Consider the following 19,776-nt stretch of genomic DNA (forward strand, 5'->3'; position numbering starts at 1 on the left):
GAGGATTCACCAGAGACAGAGCAGGGAGCAGAACAGGCAGATCGACGAAGTACACTGCTGAGGGGAGCAGCGGGCGGGTCAGGAGAGGTCTGCCATGCCATGTGGATCTCCTCCAGGGCAGGTGGGGATCGAATTCATGGGGAAGTGGCTTTAGCTTCTTTGTGCTGTGCTTTAACCCACTGCACCACCAGGGAGGGCCCAGAGCTATTCTTTATGTGATTCCTTTTCTCTGTTTAAAAAGAAAAGCAAATAAACTTGCAGAATAGGACAGTAATCATAAGACAGAAGCTGTCGCTTTAGCATTTAAGATTTTCACATATTCTTATTTGATTCATGTGCCATGCTACTCATATTAATTCGATTATACATGATTACTTTTTTCTTAAATCTTTCTGGTTTAAGAAGTACATGTTACGCCTTTTTTGTTGACTAAATTTGTACAGTAATACTAGCCTATGTATTCTAAGATTATATCCAAAAATTCACACTGGTTTTATTTCTGAGCTTTAACAGAGGATACCAGAAGAAAAGTGTCTAATTGTCATCTGTTTTCTATTTTCTGATTGTTTTCAAGCCATTTGATTTTTTTTATGTTCTCTTACATTTTATGTTGTAAATGCTTTCTTAGGGGAACCTTGACTCCTAAATTCCTATATTTTTCTTTACTGCCCAGCTGCTGGTATTGCCTAGCAGGCTACCCACTCATAAGAGAACGTACTTGTTGACTGCTGCCTTTTTTTTTAATGGAAAGGAGGTAGTTACATAATTCAAATTTAAAGTTGGAAAATGAAGTGGAGGAAAATCTTCAGTAGTTCATTTTATCAGTTTGTTGAAAATTAAAAATTGTTCACAATAGTATTATAAATGATTGTGAGGTATAAACTCTTGATTAGCAAGACTAGCTCCCATGGGAAGGATTTGGAAGTGAAAATATACTCTCCACTGAGAGTACTGTTAGTATTTGGTGAAATACAGGAAGGAAGGTATAATTTCTTATAATCTGTCCAGTTTATTACCTACAAATTTTAGTTGTTTAAATCTGCTACTCTGCTATTCTGTATAACAAAACATTTTGATACTAGGATTTTAATACCAACATATTTGAATTCCATTTTTACTTTTTAAGGTTGATTGTGTATCCTCCACCACCTACTAAAGGGGGATTAGGAGTTACTAATGAAGATCTGGAGTGCTTAGAAGAAGGAGAGTTTCTTAATGATGTAATCATTGATTTTTATCTTAAGTAAGTACAAAGATAATCATTTCATATGTTTTACAGGTTTGATGTGAACCTTAAAGTGCGCCTTTACCTTTAAAGTGTTTTAACTGTAGCTAAAAATAAGTTGCCAAGATGTCAAATTTAAAAAGCTTTAGCCTGTGAAGGTTTCTAGAATTCACCAATTTGACTTTATTCCTTTATTTACTGTAGATACTATGTATTTCAGAAGAGCTGCTATTTTATTTTTGTTTGTTTTATTTTTGGACTTAAACAATAGAAATTTATTTATCATAGTTCTGAAGACTGGGCATTCAAGATCAAGGAACCTCCCTCCTTTTCTTTTAGATGGCTTCCTTTTATCTGTCCTCTTCCTATTTCTGGTATCTCTAATTAGGCCCCCATATTTATGATATGACCTTATTTAACCTTAATTATCTCCCTAAACTCTCTTTCCCCAGTCATGTTGTATTTGTTTCTTTTTGAGTTATAGTACTTCTTTGACTGTTATTGTAGTCTAGGAATACTGACCTAATAACAAATCACTTTGGGAGCTGAAAAGAACTCTGTATGTTTGTCATATCATTAAGCATTATAAAAGATAACTGTCATTTTAAAAAGCCATCTAACTTCTTTTTTAAAAAAATTTCAACTTTTTGTTAGCTGAGAGGAAGGAATAAAAAGGAAAGCTGCCAATTACAACACCTGTGTTAATTCTGGGTTGATTTCAATGGGTTTGTCTTCATTATGATACATATTTTCACCATTTTGTATGCCTGGCAATTTTCATTTGGTGCTGGGTATTTTTTTTTTTTTCATTTCTATATACTTGAATTTTGTTCTGGAATAGAATTTGGAGAGTCTGATACCTTTGAGGCTCTTAACTTTCTTAAAGACTTGCTAGATGAGAGCAAACAAATCCCAACTACTGAGTAAAGATCCTTGTGATCACTCTACCATGTGCTTCATGAATTATGAGGTTTTCCAGGTAAAACAGGTGCCATTTCCATGGCCTGTGTGCTTGTTAGGTACCATTCCCTCTAATTTATAGGTGGTTCTTTCCCCAACCATCAATACTCTTTCTATAGTGAGAGGTATTTTTTTTTCTCTATCTGATTCTGTGTCAGTAGTATGGTGCTTGACACGTTAGAACTTTGATAAATATGTTGGGTAAATGAATGAATATATGTGTAATCTTCTTTAAATGACCTTTAAAGTGAGGTAATTAAAGAATAAACTGAAGTAAGAGCAAATTGCAAGATTACCTTCTAGTCGAATTGGATATAAAATTGATTTCCAGAACATATAAGTTATTTGGGAAAGATGAAGTAAAATCTTAAAATAATTTTTGTGGTATTGTTACTTTACAGGTATCTTATATTGGAAAAGGCCTCAGATGAACTTGTTGAACGCAGTCACATTTTTAGTAGCTTTTTCTATAAGTGCTTGACAAGAAAGGAAAATAATTTAACAGAAGATAATCCAAATCTTTCGTAAGTCAGTCTTGCAGTATACTTAATTTTTAAGAGATGTGTATATTCTTTTGATGCTGTTGGTGAACAAGAATGACTATTTAGTGAACATATAACTTCTTACACTATTTCTGAGTGAGCACTTGTTTGATTCTGAGTCTGTTTGCTCTGAGAGACATTTTTTCCCCTTGCAGGTTGCATTCTTAATTGTGTGTCCTGTGAGGACACTCATTAAAGGCAAGGAAGCAAGAAGTCAGATTATTTCTTACTCTCTGCCTTGGTCAGTCATTCTGTCAGTGGCTGTATTTCCTCTGTGGGACCATCTCTCAGCGGATAGACTGCTAAAAGTCCAGGTTCCATGTGCCCTTCAACATAGGAGGATAGCAGTTTCCTTCTATGCTAATCTCTGGCTACCTCACTGTCCTTTTTTTGGCTTTGCACTTTTTCTGTCACCATTGTAGCCAATTCTCTGCATTATATTTTCTCTGCCTTACATATGTAGAACAGTAAGATCCTCACCAGCATGCTAATATTTAATTAAGCTGGTGTAAATTATACAAAAACATCATACTTGTTTGAAGTTATTCTGAACATTTTTTTGACTAATGCTAAAACCTATAGAGTAGTGGGAAAGAATAGGCAAAAGGGAGGAATAGGCAAAAAGGACAAAGAAGTTATTTTCACTTTCTAGATAGCACTAACTTTGATAATTATAGTATTCACCCCCTCTATACCTTAACGTGGATTTGATAATATATATGGTAGGCCCATGATAAAATTAAGAGTTTTTATTTATTAAAAAAGTTAGTGTAGGCCCTCCCTGGTGGCACAGCGGGTTAAAGCACTGCACTAAGAAGCTTAAGCCACTTCCACATGAGTTTGACCCCTGCCTGCCCCAAGGAGATCCACATGGCGTAGCAGACTTCTCCTGACCCGCCCGCTGCTCCCCTCAGAAGTGTACTTCGTTGATCTGCATGTTCTGCTCCCCATTCTGTCCCTGGTGAATCCTCTCACCCTCCGCATCTCTGGCCTGTATCCCAGTTCTGTATGAGTAAATAAATAAATCTTTAAAAAAAAAAAAAGTTAGTGTAAACATTTGTGTACCACTTTACAATTTACAAGGTACATTTATGTGTATTATTTTCTCTCAAAATAGTGCTTTTAGATATGTAGGGTACATATATATATATATTATTTCCTATCTTTTCACATGAGGAAGTAGGTCAGTGAACATTGAGTAACAAAAGACAGACAGCTAGTGAATGGCAGAACTGGCTGGTACGGTAAATTTTTTATCTTTTAGCCTCATGTCCAGAAATGTTTTCATTGTATTGCAATGCTTTTAAAGTGTATCTGTGAGGCCCTCCCTGGTGGCGCAGCGGGTTAAAGCGCTGCACTGAGAAGCTAAAGCCACTTCCGCATGAGTTCGATTCCCGCCTGTCCTGGAGGCAACCACATGGCGTGGCAGACCTCTCCTGACCTGCCCGCTGCTCCCCTCAGCAGTGTGCTTTGTTTATCTGCCTGTTCTGCTCCCCATTCTGTCTCTGGTGAATCCTCTCACCCTCCGCATCTCTGGCCTGTACCCCAGTTCTGTACGAATAAATAAATAAATCTTTAAAGAAAAAAAAAATAAAGTGTCTCTGTGAGAATTTGCTTCATCTCTTTAAAAGTAATAAGAAGTAAGAAGATGATTAAATGGGTAGAACTGTCCAATATTGTTGGAAAAAGAAAGTAGGGACAGGGAAAAAACTAGTAAATATTGAATACCTGTTCGGAACCAAGACGGTGAATGTAAACTTGTTTTGTCTGATTCTATAATAATCTTTTGAGAAAAATAGTCATTGTTAAAGCTTTTAAAGAAGATAGGTAAATTATCCAAACATGAATGTAAATACAATTCCAAAGTTTTAGCTCTTTTCATATAGTTACAGTATATAACTATCTTATGGTCATAATTGGGACAAGGAAAAAAAAGGAATCGCAATTAATATTTATACTAGACAACACATATGTACCGGTCCTGTTTAGATAAACTGGAATGGTTAGTTCAGTGTTTTGGAGTTCTTTATAGATTTGGTTTTATACTCATGGACACGGCTGGTCATTATTGATTAAGGGAAAAAAGTCACAATTTGAAAATATTCCTGATTATCAGGGTTAATGTAGAGGGAAGATTTATTAAATAAGTTCCATATTTAATATTTTTCAATGCTCTCCTGTTCTATTTTATGTATATATAGAAATTGATGGTAGGTGCCATGCCTTTTAATCCTACATTTTGTTTTAAGATTACTAGCCAATATAGAGATTATGAATTTGGCATACCCACTTAGAAACCAAAGAAAGAAAAGTAGGTTTTGCTGTATTTTTTTAAAGATTTATTTATTTGTTCATACAGAACTGGGGTACAGGCCAGAGGTGTAGGGGCAGTGAGAGAATTCACTAGAGACAGAGTAGGGAGCAGAACAGGCAGATCGACGAAGTACACGGCTGAGGGGAACAGTGGGTGGGTCAGGAGAGGTCTGATGTGCCACACACCCCCCACCCCCTTTAGCTTCTTTGTGCTTTAACCGGCTATGCCAACAGGGAGGGCCCCGATTTTGCTGTATTTTAAAGTCTTTTAAGAAAGTGAAAAAAAAAAAAGGTATTGTATGCTTTATCATACATAAAAGTAATAGAAAACAAAAGTAAAGAAGAAAGTTTCTTAAGTAGCATATTCCTGGGTAAGATGAGTAAGATATATTTATGTGTAAGTGTATACATGCATTCATACTCATACTGATTATTTTCTAATATGTATATAATTACATTCATACAACAAAGCCCTATAAATCAGTTAAGCAACAACAAAAAGAATACCCTAGAAGCACAATGGTAAGGGATATCAATTTTAATGGTCACTATATCCCTAAGAGGAGGCTCAAACTACTGGTGTTAGGACATTTGTAAAATAAAAGTACACAAACTAATAAATATGGTTATTAGATCGCTGTATGAATCTGGCCTCTGTCCAACTCCCTAAACTAATCTCAGTATTTTCTCTCTTCACTCACCATAATTCAAGTCAACCTACTTCCTTTCAGTATTCGGATATCCTAAGCTCTTTCCTATTTTCAGACAAATTTTTTCTTTGTTTTGCAGCACATTCTCTGTCACTTTGATTGTCTGCTTGTTGCATTATCTCTTTTTCATCTTAAGGTACAAGTTTCATGAAGTCAGGGATTCCATCTGTCAATTTTTCAACTCAGCCCCCAGTATCTTTTCCTCAGTGCTTGAAACATACTAGAAGCTCACAGTAGAAGATGACAGTGATATTTATTATCGAAGAGAGCATTTTTTTCCCATGAAAGATAGTGTTTATTTTTATATTTCCATATTCTTTTTTAAAAAATTTTTTTATTTATAACAGTTTATTTTTACATTAATTTGTACATTTTTTTTTCATCTCAATTGTAATCCCACAGGTTTCCCATCACCAAGTCACCCGTGTGCCATCACCATAATCCCATGTACTTCACTCCCCACCTCCCCGTTTTTGATCCCATTCCCCACTCCACCCCCACAAAATGTCTCTGGTATGTGGCTGTTCATTATAGTTATTTTCTCGCCTGGTCCATTATACTCCTGCTATGTGTGAAACCATCCGGTATTTTTCTTTCTCTTTCTGGCTTACCTCACTAAGCATGATCTTTTCCAGCTCCATCCAAGTTGCTGCAAAAGACATGTGTTTCTCTTTTTTGGTTGCTGAGTAATATTCCATTGTATATATATGTACCACATCATTTTAATCCAGTCATCTACTTTTGGGCATTTGGGCTGCTTCCATGTTTTTCTAATTGTAAATAAAGCAGCAGTAAACATGGGGGTACAGGTATCTTTTTCAATCAGTGTTTTTGTGTCTTTTGGGTAGATACCTAGGAGTGGGGTTGCTGGGTCGTAGGGAAGCTCCATGTTTAGCAGTTTGAGGAACCTCCAAACAGCGAAGAGAGCATTTTTAAAAATATGGTAAGGAACAGAAAATGAGATTAAGCTGTGGTCCATATTCTCTCCTATTCTCCTTATCCTATTCTTTGTCTAATATATTCCAAATGAATTAGCTTGACCTAACACCAACATAACAAAATAAAACCAGATTGACTGTCCTTAAGATTTTCAAATGGAAATCAAATTAATAATAGACTGTGTAATAGCTGAAAGTAATTGGTAATAATTGTAATAATGGTGATACCATTGTAAAATAAGAAAAATTCAGTGAATTTTTTTTCATATGACTCCTGATTATTTTATAAAGTTAATCGAACATATTAGTGTTTAATCCTGCACTTTGTTTTTTTTAAAGATTTATTTATTTATTCATATAGAACTGGGGTACAGGCCAGAGATGCGGAGGGTGAGAGGATTCACCAGAGACAGAGTGGGGAGCAGAACAGGCAGATAGACAAAGTACACTGCTGAGGGGAGCAGCGGGCCGGTCAGGAGAGGTCTGCCTCGCCTTGTGGATCTCCTCCAAGACAGGCGGGAATTGAACTCATGCGGAAGTGGCTTAAGCTTCTTAGTGCTTTATCCCGCAGCGCCACCAGGGAGGGTCTAATACTACACTTTTTAATCTTATTCTGGATCCCATCTTATTCCCAATGTCTACTACTATAATTTTGGCTAGATACACATATGAACACATATGGAATGAAGATACCTGCTTTCTATATTAGTTGGTATATAAATTTATAAGAATACTATGCTTTATTTAATTCCATGTATATAAAAATAGCCCTTCAAAGGCTAACCAGATAAGCCACTACTAATGTTATTTCCTTCCTAGTAATTTTTTTTTTCATCTAATTTTGGTTTGACATTTTCTTTCTTTAATATCTCTAATGAGGTAAAGAAAAATTAATGTGTGAGTATGTCCAATACTTTTCTAGGTGGCATTCCTAGATGTTTAACATTATTCCTTTGAGCCCTATGAAATTTCTGTTTCAGTTATTTGTTGTAACTTTTTCCTACCCCTATTATTTTATAAATTCCTTTGGGACAGTATAAGTGATTTTTCATTATTTGTCCTTAGGAACTTAATATATATTTGTTGAAGAAATAAAGTGAAAGATGGATGAATGTTGGATATACTTAGTGTACTGTCTTATAGTTTCTTTATGTGTTAAGTGAAGGGAGATAAATTTTACTTTTAAATTTCCAAAATAGGTTCCAGTTTTCTTCTTGCTTTGACATCTCCCTTATCATATACTATGAGAGATTCTCATTTAAGAATCATTTTAAGATTCTCATTTAAGAATCATTTTAAGAGAATACTGTTAAATGACAGTATTTTATATCATGTTCAGATGGTGCTAACTAGAATAAATGGGTATAGCTGTGTTTATATTCAGTGGCTTCTCACTCTTGAAATCTACACTTTTTATATATTGCTGCCTTTTTTCTATTCTTTATTATTATTATTATTTATAAGTAATGATCAGATTAAAATCAGGAGTTGGTAAAAACATAATTTTCTAGGGTGTTAAATATTATTTATCTTGAAGAGGTGGTTAAGTATACTATATCTAGCATATTTTGTTATATAACAATGATTCTTGAAATTCTCAAATTTGTTTTTTTTTAATCAAATATATCTACCTTCCATATTCCCAGACTGGCACAGAGAAGACATAAACGAGTACGAACATGGACTCGTCATATAAACATCTTTAATAAAGATTACATCTTTGTGCCTGTAAATGAGTCGTGAGTATTTTCATGTTACTTAATAACAAAATTGGAGAGAGTATAGAAAATATATTTTGTGCATTTTTAGATTAAAATTCAGTAAAACACATGGGTACATAGATCCCAGGAATTATTTTTATTCCTTTCTGAAGAAGTAGCTAAAACAATGAGTTACTTGTCTTAGATTTTGTTTTGATATGGTTATATTGTAAAAGCAGTGGAAAAAGATGACAAATGATCAGACTCTACTGAGGCATTAAATTTTTGGATTCAAGAAGAGTTTCTAAATATATGATCAAAAGATTTTAGGATGAATCTTCAAGAAAACATACTCTGTAAGCATTAATATATAAAAAAGGTAATATGGAATCAGAAAAAAAAGCAACTATGATGAAGTAAAAATCAAAATCATCAGGCAACTATAGATCAGAGTTATTCTGTAAGGGAGGAGGAGGAAGAAGGATCCAGTCAGGAGTGGGAAGAGCACAAGGGACTCTGGTGATGGTGCACGGGGGAATTGGTGGTAGAAATTTTATGGTGAAATCATATATTGCACAAAATGAAGAATAATGTAATGACTGTATTAAAAATATTTTTAAAAGGTAATACTGTGTTTATTAAAACAGATCCTCATCAGGAAAAGTGTTGATTATATGAAAGTAAATAAGTTTCACTTACTCAGATTTTACTCTTAAGTACTCCTACTACTTATTTTATTAGTTTTATAATTTCATACATTCTATCAGATATTACAATGATCTCTTCAAAGTACATAGGAAGTTTGTCATACCCATTTTCTTAGCTGTAGCTCTAAAATGTATTCTCATACACTGTTTTAATTTTCAACAGATCTCACTGGTATCTTGCAGTCATTTGTTTTCCCTGGTTAGAAGAAGCAGTGTATGAAGATTTTCCACAAACTGCATCTCAGCACTCCCAGACTCAGCAGTTCCAACAAGACAACAAAGCAATAGGTGATAAACTTAATGTGGATGGTGTTTTTTAATAATGATGACAACAGTAAACTGATCATAGGAACAGTATAAATTTAAAACATTATAGTTATTTGTTATTAAACTTACAAGAAGAAAATAAAAGATTGAAATTTTCATGATAGATGTCTAGCATTGTGTATAAACAAAATAGTCTTACGTTGTACTGTTTTATGGCAGCACTTGTATAGCATAATTTTGCTCAGATGACTAAGAATTTAAGCAGTGAATCTTCAGAAACTCCAAATGGTATATTTTATAGTCATAGCAAAGTGGCAAGCAGAGTTAATAATAGCTAGTAAAATTAATACTGACCAAAATAATAGGTGGCAGTGGAAGACATAAAAAACTGATAAAGCTAATTATTTTCATTTTTTTTTCTGATACTCTTATGCTTTAGATATGTGTACAACAGTCTTAGCATCACAGAGTTGAAGAACTACTATTATGAAAACTTACAGTCTTCCATACTAAAACAGCAGACATTTTGTTTCGTGTGCTGTTACTAAAGAGTGTCTTCATAGAAAACTGGCCCAATTAATTGGTATTTCATATTTTGACTCTGGGGCTTATATATTGTCTCATAACAGTTTTGTCTGCTTTTATGAGTAACATTAGCCGTGAAAGTAATGAAATAGATTCCATGTATATATTCCCTTTATTTGCTACCATGTACACAAGCTATGATTTAAGCTTATCTAAATAATTTGTATTACATATAAAATAGAAAGTCAAACCTGCTTTGTTATTTTTAACTAGATAATGACCTACATACTACTTCAGCACTATCCTTGAGTACAGAGGATTCCCAAGTAAGTGTGTTCTTTTTTAGATGGTTGAGAAGGTGCTCGGGAATATAATAATTTTAATTTTGATGCTATATGATTCTTTGATACATTTTGTGGGGGTAGGAAATACAACAAAAAAATTGTCATTTTCCCAGCATCTATAAAATAAACTATATAGCGTATAGCTTATTTTAACTATCTAGGTGTGTTTATTTAATAGTTTATTTAATCATCTTCTCTAGCTACTTTTCTAATTTCTATGAATCAGATTTACATTTATTCTTTGTTCTGTCAGCAGCAAACTTGCTTTATATTCTGATTTCCATTATTATGATTTTTTGGTAAAAGTCATCTAGAGTAGACTGATCTATATGACTTCTGAGGATAAGATAGGTATTATTAACTATTCTTTGGCTCCCAAAACTGTGTCCCCAAACTGGCATGCATGGTTTATATTCAGTGTCTTAGTTGATCATGGTAGCCACCTAATTTAATTTTTTTAATGTGGCTAGCAGCTGCCTCACAATATAGGCCTGTATCTCTATGTCACTAGTATAAAATGGACAGAAGGGAGTTTTCTTTACTGTTGCTATAGTGGAAAGACAGAGGAGTTCCTTTTTCTAAAGGTAGGCTTCTGAAATTGGGTTTCTTAAGACATTTGTTCTTTGGTGCAGTGTGTGATAAAAAGAGTTAAAGTTCTAAATTCAAAATTTGTATGTTATACCTTTCTTAGAGATTTTTGAATAATAAAGGTACAGAGAAGTTCTTCTTTAGCAAATTTAAAGAAATCTGCTTAAGTTTGATCTGTTGTTTGTCAAATTTATCAACAAAATACTTCATCCTGTTTCCCTTAGTACACATTAATACTCTGCTATTGCGCTTCACAGGAAAAAAAAATGTCTCTACCAACATTCTGTACTGAATTAGAGAATGTATGTAAAGAGAGGGCAGGTTAAATTAACTTGTTTATTTTTGCTTAAGATAGTAACTCTGAATAAAAGTAATTAAAGTTCTATACTTTTTTTTAGCCCCATAACCTCTTGAAACTACATATAAAAGTATATTCATAAATTTTTAATCTTACCTATGGATTCTATAGTAATTTACTATATGATTTGGAAAAAAAAGCATCATTTCACTAGTAGAAAAAAATAAAGCAGTAAATTTTTGAAAAATGAAATTAGCTCACCTCAGATGATGAAAAGAATTCTTACTGAAATTTTAATTCACAGTTGTTTGAAATATTTTATAAAACAACTGAATATTTAATCAAACTAGTTTTAAATGCAAAATCTTAAAAATTTGTTATTTCAGAGTACTGAGATGAATACATCAATACCAAAGAAAATGTGTAAAAGGTAGGTATATGTTATATTTTTTCATATTAAATTTATTTCATATACAAATATTTATATTGTGACTTCTTCCTTTGCTTTTTGTAGGCCTTGCATTCTTATACTAGATTCCTTGAAAGCTGCTTCTATACAAAACACAGTTCAGAATTTGCGGGAGTAAGTAATGGCAGTTTCACCATTCAGTTTGTTGTCTAAAACCTCAGTAATCTTGAAGCTACCTTAAAATTGCTGAAGCAATATGAGAATTGCTAAACCTAAAGATACCCTCACCATGTGATATGTGAAGTGCCTTTGAAGAATCACATATTATAATTTGCACTAATTTGGCTTGAAGCAGCACATCTGTCAGCAAATGTTTTTCTACATTTGTGAAAATATTGCATGATAGTAAATAGATTTCTATTCTGGTCACTCTACTCTTTAATTTTTAAGGTACTTAGAGGTAGAGTGGGAAGTTAAACGAAAAACTCGTCGTGAATTCAGCAAAACAAACATGGTGGACCTATGTCCTAAAGTTCCTAAACAAGATAATAGCAGTGATTGTGGAGTATATTTACTGCAGTATGTGGAAAGCTTCTTCAAGGTATGTAAAGATGTAAATGATAGTTTTCACATTCCAATGTAATTGATGTAATATATTAGTTGCAGATATACAACATGATTCATAATTTGTATTTATTGTGAAATCATCATCAGAGTAAGTCTAGTTAATATCCATCATCATAAGTTTTTTATTTACAATCACCAAGCATAAATTACTGGGAAAACAAAGAATCAGGAAAATATTACAGGTAATCAAGAAAGAAAAAGAAATAAAACTACATACAATCCAGGTATTGGAATAAGCAGATAAAAACTTTAATTTGATTAGGGATGAATGTAATTCACCCAGAGAACAAAAGAAAACACAAAAGTCATATGATCACTAGCTGCAGAGAGCATTTGTTAACATTCAATATCCTTTATGATAACTAAAAAAATTAGGAATAAGAAAAATATGTAGCCATAATAACGAACCATATATGACAAACAGCCAGCAGCTAACATATTCTGTGGGAAAAATCTGAAACTTATTCCTCTAAGGTCAGGTAAAAGAGAATGGTTTCTCTTTTACCTATTACTCAACATAGTATTGGAAATCCTAGCTAGAGCAATTAGGTAAAATAAAGCTATGAAAGGAATTCACACTGAGAAAAAGAAGTGGAACTATCACTTCAGATGATATTGTAAAGTACATAGCAAACCCTAAAGACTCCACTAAAAAACTACTAGAAACAATCAGTTAAGCAAATTGATAGTTTATAAAAATCAATCTACAAAAATTATATTCCCAGTTTGATCCAAACATTATGGAAAGCTATGTGGAGGTTCCTCAGATTAGGATATACCATATGACCCAGCAATTCCACGCCTAGGAATCTACCCAAAGTACACAAAAACATTTATTTGAAAGGAAAAAGGAAAATTGTACTCATGTGTTTATTGTGCCACTGTTTACAGTAGCTAAGATATACAAACAATCTAAATGACCAAAACCAGATGGAATACTAGCCAGCAATCAAAAATGAACTCACCCATTTGCAGCAACATAGATAGAGCTAGAGGGATTATGCTAAGTGAAATAAATCAGAAGGAAAAAGAAAATTATGGGATAGTTTCACAATGGAAAAACTAGATAAAGGATCAAAAAAAAAAAACAAAGCTTATAGGCAGACTATAGATCTGAGGCATATAATAGCAGGGGATAGGAAGGAGATAAGTCAAAACAGGGTCAGGAAGAGTACAAGGGACTGTGGTGATTCTTCATGGGTGGTGTGGTGGGAGATTTATGAGGATGACACCTGAGCAGAGAAATAAAAAATGGACCATATTGGACAAAATGAACAACGTAAGTTAAAAAATAGCTTCAATGTTATATGCAAATAGTAAACTAGAAGAGAAAGAAATCAAGAACATCATCCCCTAATAATCATATCAAAAAAGAATTAAATACTTAAGACATTAAACAAAAGAGGTGAAGGACCAGTACAATGAAAATTATAAGACATCATTAAGAGAAATAGAAGACATGAAAAAATGGAAAGATATGCTTTGCTCATAGATTAGAAGAATTAGCATTGCCAAAACTACCATCTTACCTAAAGCAATATACAGATTCAGTGCAATCATTATCACAACTTCAGTAACATTCTTCAAAGAAATGTGACGAACATTATGTGTTTATCTGGGAACACAGCAGAATATGAAGAGCCAAAGCAATTCTGACAAAAAAAAAAAAAAAAAAAAAGGGTGGAGTATCACACTCCATACTTTAAACTATATAATTTACAAACTGAACAAAGCTATAGTAATCTAAAACAATGCAAATGGATACACAAACTAAATTGAATAGCATTAAGAGTCCAGAAACAAACCCAGATTTATATGGACCAGTATCTACAACAAAGGAGCCTAAATATGAAATGGAAAAAGAAAAGTCTCTTCCACAAATGATTTTGGGAAAACTGGACAGCCATATGCAAAAAAATAAAATAAGACTACTGTCACACTCTGTAGTTAGAAGTTAACTCAAACTACACCAATGACTTGGATATAGTACTAAAAGCCCTAACATACATAAAAGAAAACAGGCAAACCACTCCACAATATTGACTTCAGGATGTTTTGGGGAACTTCAAATGGCAAGGGAAAGAAAAGTAAAGATAAACAAATACATGGAATTAAAAAAATGCACAGTGAAAGAAACTCACTAAAACAACTGAAAGGAAGAAATTTTCTTCCTTCTGAAAGGAAGAAAATATTTGCTACCATACATCAGACAAGGGACCAACATCAAAGATCTACAAAAGACTCACATAACTTGACAAAAGAAAGCAGATAACATAATCATGATATGAGTAGAAGAATTAGGTAGACAATCCTCCAAAGAACACATACAGAGGACCAGCAGGTGCTTAAAAAAGTTCATCATCACTATCAGGGAAAAGCAAATCAAAACCACAGTGAGAGCACCACATACCTCTGAGAATGGGTAGATCCAGGTGCTGGTGAAGATGTGAACAAAAGTCCTATAAAACTATGAAGTCTGCATTGTATTGATCATTCTCTATTTACCAATTCTGTGTGTACTAATCTATCTAGATGTGCATTGTGGCAGAACAGAGGTATTTAATTTTGATGTTCAAATTTAGCAACTTAATTGAGTGTTGTCGATTGTAAACTGTTTACACAGTATACTAAAAGCTGTTCAGTTGAGTCCCTTAGGGGAATTGTATGATCCGTGAAATTATATTTCAGTAAAGCTGTTATTTAAAAACAGAAATTCTTCATTTCTTGTCAAAATGAAATTAGAGAAAATTTGAAATTATATTGCTAAAAGTTATTGTAGTTTTCTTTATTCCTTAGGACCCTATTGTTAACTTTGAGCTTCCGATTCAATTGGAGAAATGGTTTCCTCGTCATGTAATAAAGACCAAACGGGAAGACATTCGAGAGCTCATTTTGAAACTTCATTTACAGCAACAGAAGGCCAGCAGTAGCTAGTTAATCTGCACAGACTTGACACAGATGTCCTATACGATTACTGGAAAGCCGCTTACCAGCATTTGTGTTAGCCAGCTCACAGAGAAGAAAATAACTTGTAGTAGTTTTATAAGTCAGTGAGTGTTATTTAAAATATATCAGATATATTACTAGAATTGTTGGGATCTCATAGATGGAGTGGAAATGGGAGTGATATAAACTTATTATCAGATAGAAATTAAGATTTCATAAATATTGATATTTTTATGATAAATATGCTTGAATTATGCAATAGCACATGTAATGTGGGAATGTTTTTTTAGATAATAAAATTTTGTGATCTGTCCTTCCACATAATGGGGGTTAAGGAAGGGGCTTCAGGTCCTCCCTGTTGTCAGCCCTAGTGCTTGTCAAATTTGTTGACAAGTCATGTTATAATTCTATTCTTTGCAACTCAAGCATGCAGTATAAATACTGTGTATTTTTATAAAAAGTTCAGTATCAAGACTTCAGAAAATGCCATTTACGGCATCCCTTCTGTATGGTGTAACAAGTTATAATGTTAGGAAGATGGTAAAAATTCACTCTTTCAAAGCGCAGCTTATTTTTTTCTCAACTGCTAAATGGAATTGTTACTTTGTTGTAATTTTTTTCCCCATTTCTTTTGATGTCATATGTGGGGATCTGAAAATTTAGTTCTTTCATTTAAGGAGAGATTTGGAACAAAAATTTTAGCTATCCAAACTAGGTTTTTTAAAGTTATATATGTAGCTCAACTTAATTTGGGGTATAGCTATATAAATGTTGACTCCTGTATTATCACAGAATATATGTACACAGATACTGTAAGTATAGAAGATAAAATCAATGTCCCCATAACTTTTTAAAAAAGTACCCTCAAAATCTTATTTATTGTTAGAATAAATATATAATTTTATAGCTGCTTATCCAGTATTCATTGCAAAGCCAGATTGCTGTCATTGCTTTTATATTTTTTAAATTGTAGTTTTTAGAGGCCTTTGAGCACCATGGAACATCATATTTTATTAAATGTTCAGGTCTTAGTTCTGAATTGTTGATGGTGATTTATATTCTCTTCACAACATTTCTAATGTTATCAGGAATATTTTGAGGAGTGATTTTATTGTATTGCTCACATAACAAAACTGCTTTAAGACATTTTAATCTTGTGTTTTAATCATCTAGATTTACATTGTAGCTGTATATAAAGCAGTGAAGCAAAGGCAATTTAAGAGGAAGATAAAATTTGGATTTTATTTCAAAATCATGTGACTTGAGATTGTCAGTTAAGCCTCTGTACTTAAGCTTTTATTAATCTTGTCATCATCTTTTTGTTAGGCGACATTTGTCCTTTGTGGGTTTCCTGTGTGGTTGGCTATTATTAAATATTTCATTCCCAATTTTCCTGTGTGGTAGGGGACTTTTAAAGATGACTATTATTTTGTACATCTAATTTTGGAAAGCAATTATATAATACATGTTCTTGTGACTTCTTAACTCTTTTGTTTATATGTTTTTCAAAAATACCACTGTTCTTTATCATGTTTTGAAGATTGTTTAAAATTCATTTTCCTAAATTCATGTGGAAATAATGCTTTGAGAATATCAACATTTTATATTAAACATGTTTCCAATTCATCAAACTGAGGTGTCATTTTTTTCTTTAAGAAACTTGGTCCATTCTTAGAAATTAATTTAAAGTTACTTGATACCCACTGCATGATATATAATTGATTAATTTTCTTCTGATTTTAAGGCACATGTAATTGATTTGATTGTTAATTCAGGTAATATTTTTTGAGCAACTACTTCTAACAGGTAATTTTCTAAGTACCATAAGTGAATCACAACTCTTATTCCTGAGTTATTTATAATCTAATGGGGGAAAATGGGTATAGAATAGTTTTTAATATTCTCTGGTAAAATAGTCATAGCATTTCTTTTTTTTTTTAAGGACTAGGAAAAGTTTAATACATTAGAAATCAACTTTTTTTTTATGTTAGCAGAGAAAATAGTCTAGACTTGTTATACAGAAAACTGTTTTCAAATCTGGTTCCAAGTCTTCATCTTTCCACTGTCACCTACTTTTAGTATTATAAAATCATTCATTTATTCTGTAATTACTTTTGACTTACTACCAAGTGTAGGACCTTTCTGTGTAGTAAATGATCTTGGGTTTTCTTTCAGTACTGTACCAATATTTTTTGATTGCAATAAATAAATCTTTAATTGTTGAAGAGTGTCTATACTAGAAGAACTGTGAATGGACATGTGTGTTCTGAAGTTCTCTTTGACCAGATCTTTATAAAGTCCTATTGGAAAGGATACAGCTTCTGTTTCTCTCTGTAGAGTCTCTTGTAACTGGACTGTCCTTTTGGAAATATGAAAACTGACCAAGAGCTGTTAAAAGATAAAAATCTGTTGGTGTGAGGCTTCTTTATGCTGGTGTGGTCTGTACCCCACCCAAGTGGTCACTTCTGTTATAACTGAATGTACACCTTTTGGGCTTTGGAAAATTCAGTTAGGACTCCTGAAGGATTCTAGATGAAGATGCTTTACTTGATTGTGTTTTGGACTGTTTTTTGGTGAGTATGGAAATCACTTTAGACCTAAGACCTAAGATCACAGACATTGTGTGCAAAGGGCATTGCAAGATTGTACTTCCATTCCTCATGTTTATATATATCTACTCCTTCTTAGAGTATTCTTTTTCACTAGTAATTTTTTTTCAAAGTAGAACTCAAATGGCTCTACTCCCATCCTTGCTCAAACTGAATTATTCATTCCCATGTCCTCTTTTTCTATAACAATTTGTATAAACTTCTCTTAAATTTCATTGTGTATATGTTTCTTATTTAGTCTAAGTTCCTTAAAAAACTGGAAACATTTTTCATTTCCTGTGTTTGTTAGTAAACACTCAGGAAACTTTTGAGTCTCTCTATATGATAGAAAATTAAGGTAGGGATGAAGGAATTTGATACTTGTTAATTTTTTTTAAAGATTTATTTATTTGTGCATACAGAACTGGAGTACAGGCCAGAGGTGCAGGGGCCGTGAGAGGATTCACCAGAGACAGTGGGGAGCAGAATAGGCAGATCAACGAAGTACATTGCTGAGGGGAGCGGTATTAGAGGTCAGGAGAGGTCTATTGCACATGTGGATCACCTCCAGGGTGTGAACCCGGTTTGAACTCATGCTGACATTGCTTTAACTTCTTAGTGTTGTGCTTTAACCCACTGCACCACCAGGGAGGGCCCAGTACTTGTTAATTTTAAAGCACATAGTTTTATGTTTAGTTTCTTAGCTGCTTACAATTTTGGGGACATTTCTTGAGATGTAACAAATTTCAAGGACTATCAGATGAGATTTTGAACTATTTCCTAAAAAGAATCTCTATAAATAGAAATTTAAGAAATACTTTCTGAGTAAACATTGGATAATCTATTCATCTATTAAAAACTTATCAAAAATTTTTTGTAAAATCTTCTAAGCTTCTAAGCTATTATATAATCTACCACAATTAACATCTTTAGCTTCTTTTCTCAACCTACCTACCCTGTGCTGCTGTTCCTGCTAGAGCCCATTTCTGTTTGCCATATAAAAAATATAATTTTCACCTTACTGATCATGACCAGGAAATTCTTTTCTAGTTCCCAATCCCTCACTTAACCACTTCTACCTCTGCACTGAAATGTCACCCTTCAAAGCCCATCTGACAAGATCTTCTCCAATAAATCACCCATACTTTTCCAGTTGGAATTAGTCTTATTTTTGGGTTCCCATGACTCAATCTTAAGACACTAATCACCATTGCTTTGTATCATAGATGTACTTCTTCTAAGAATGCTACAGTTAACTATATCATGTTAAGATAAAATGAGTTTAAAAAATGAGAAGCCTCCTTAGTAGTGGTAGAAAGATATTAGAAGCAAATGAAGCTGAGTTTTCATACTATTTTACTTAAAAGTTTCTGAAATCTTACATTTTTAGAAGTGCATTTTTAAAAAATTCTTAAATACTTTTAATAATTTATTGAAAATTTATTCCGTTTGGTGTCTGTACGAAAGAGAATTCCAAGGCTTGAAACCTTTCGACTGTGTGAATGCTTTTAATATAAGACAAATAGCATGCACTACATTACAAAGTTTACAAAGAATTTTCATAGGTGAAATGGTAAAAACAATTTGTATTCAGGCTTTCTTTCTAAGCACAGACATATTTCTAGAATTCTGTGGTCCTCAGATTTTCTAGCTTTCATGAGGCCATCAAACAGAATAACTTGCAACTAAAACTTCTTGTCTGGAAGTTCTCCCTTACTCTGAATTGTCAACAGGAAGCTTCTCTTGAAACTTTTTTAAAAAGAACTTTGCTAATAAAATTTTCAAGATTTTTCTTTCACTAGTAAATTTTGGCAAAGGAATTTCTCACCAATATTTTGACAATGCTTCTATGTCCACATATTTAATGGTCTTTTAAATTTGTTAGCTTCAGTGTTGTAGTCATGTTTCTAGTTTTTAGTATCATCAGTTCCTTTACTTTGTTTCCCTGTATTTCATATGTAAGTGAAATTATCTGGTATTTGTCTTTGTCCTCCTGACTTATTTCATCTAGTACAGTCCTCTCTAGTTCTATCCATGTTGTAAGAATCTATTTTAAAGTATACTTGATGAGCTTTATTTCTAAAACATA

General features: G+C 33.1%; 1 protein-coding gene across 3 annotated transcripts in view; it reads left to right on the forward strand.

Moving 5' to 3' along the window:
• SENP7 (SUMO1/sentrin specific peptidase 7) overlaps window positions 1-16,671 on the forward strand; it is an 89,895-nt gene extending 73,224 nt beyond the window's left edge. For all 3 annotated transcript variants that reach the window (XM_004675247.2, XM_012734442.1, XM_012734439.1), the window contains 9 exons: window positions 1,127-1,243; window positions 2,587-2,709; window positions 8,335-8,427; window positions 9,259-9,383; window positions 10,161-10,213; window positions 11,504-11,547; window positions 11,632-11,700; window positions 11,977-12,127; window positions 14,950-16,671. In XM_004675247.2, coding sequence (XP_004675304.2) covers window positions 1,127-1,243; window positions 2,587-2,709; window positions 8,335-8,427; window positions 9,259-9,383; window positions 10,161-10,213; window positions 11,504-11,547; window positions 11,632-11,700; window positions 11,977-12,127; window positions 14,950-15,087 — 913 coding nt within the window. In that variant the 3' untranslated portion in view covers window positions 15,088-16,671. The remainder of the gene's footprint in view (window positions 1-1,126; window positions 1,244-2,586; window positions 2,710-8,334; window positions 8,428-9,258; window positions 9,384-10,160; window positions 10,214-11,503; window positions 11,548-11,631; window positions 11,701-11,976; window positions 12,128-14,949) is intronic.
• The last annotated feature ends 3,105 nt before the right edge of the window (window positions 16,672-19,776 follow it).

Source organism: Condylura cristata, unplaced genomic scaffold (assembly GCF_000260355.1).
Source record: "Condylura cristata isolate star-nosed mole 26May11 unplaced genomic scaffold, ConCri1.0 scaffold00003, whole genome shotgun sequence".
Taxonomy (NCBI): Eukaryota; Metazoa; Chordata; class Mammalia; order Eulipotyphla; family Talpidae; genus Condylura; species Condylura cristata.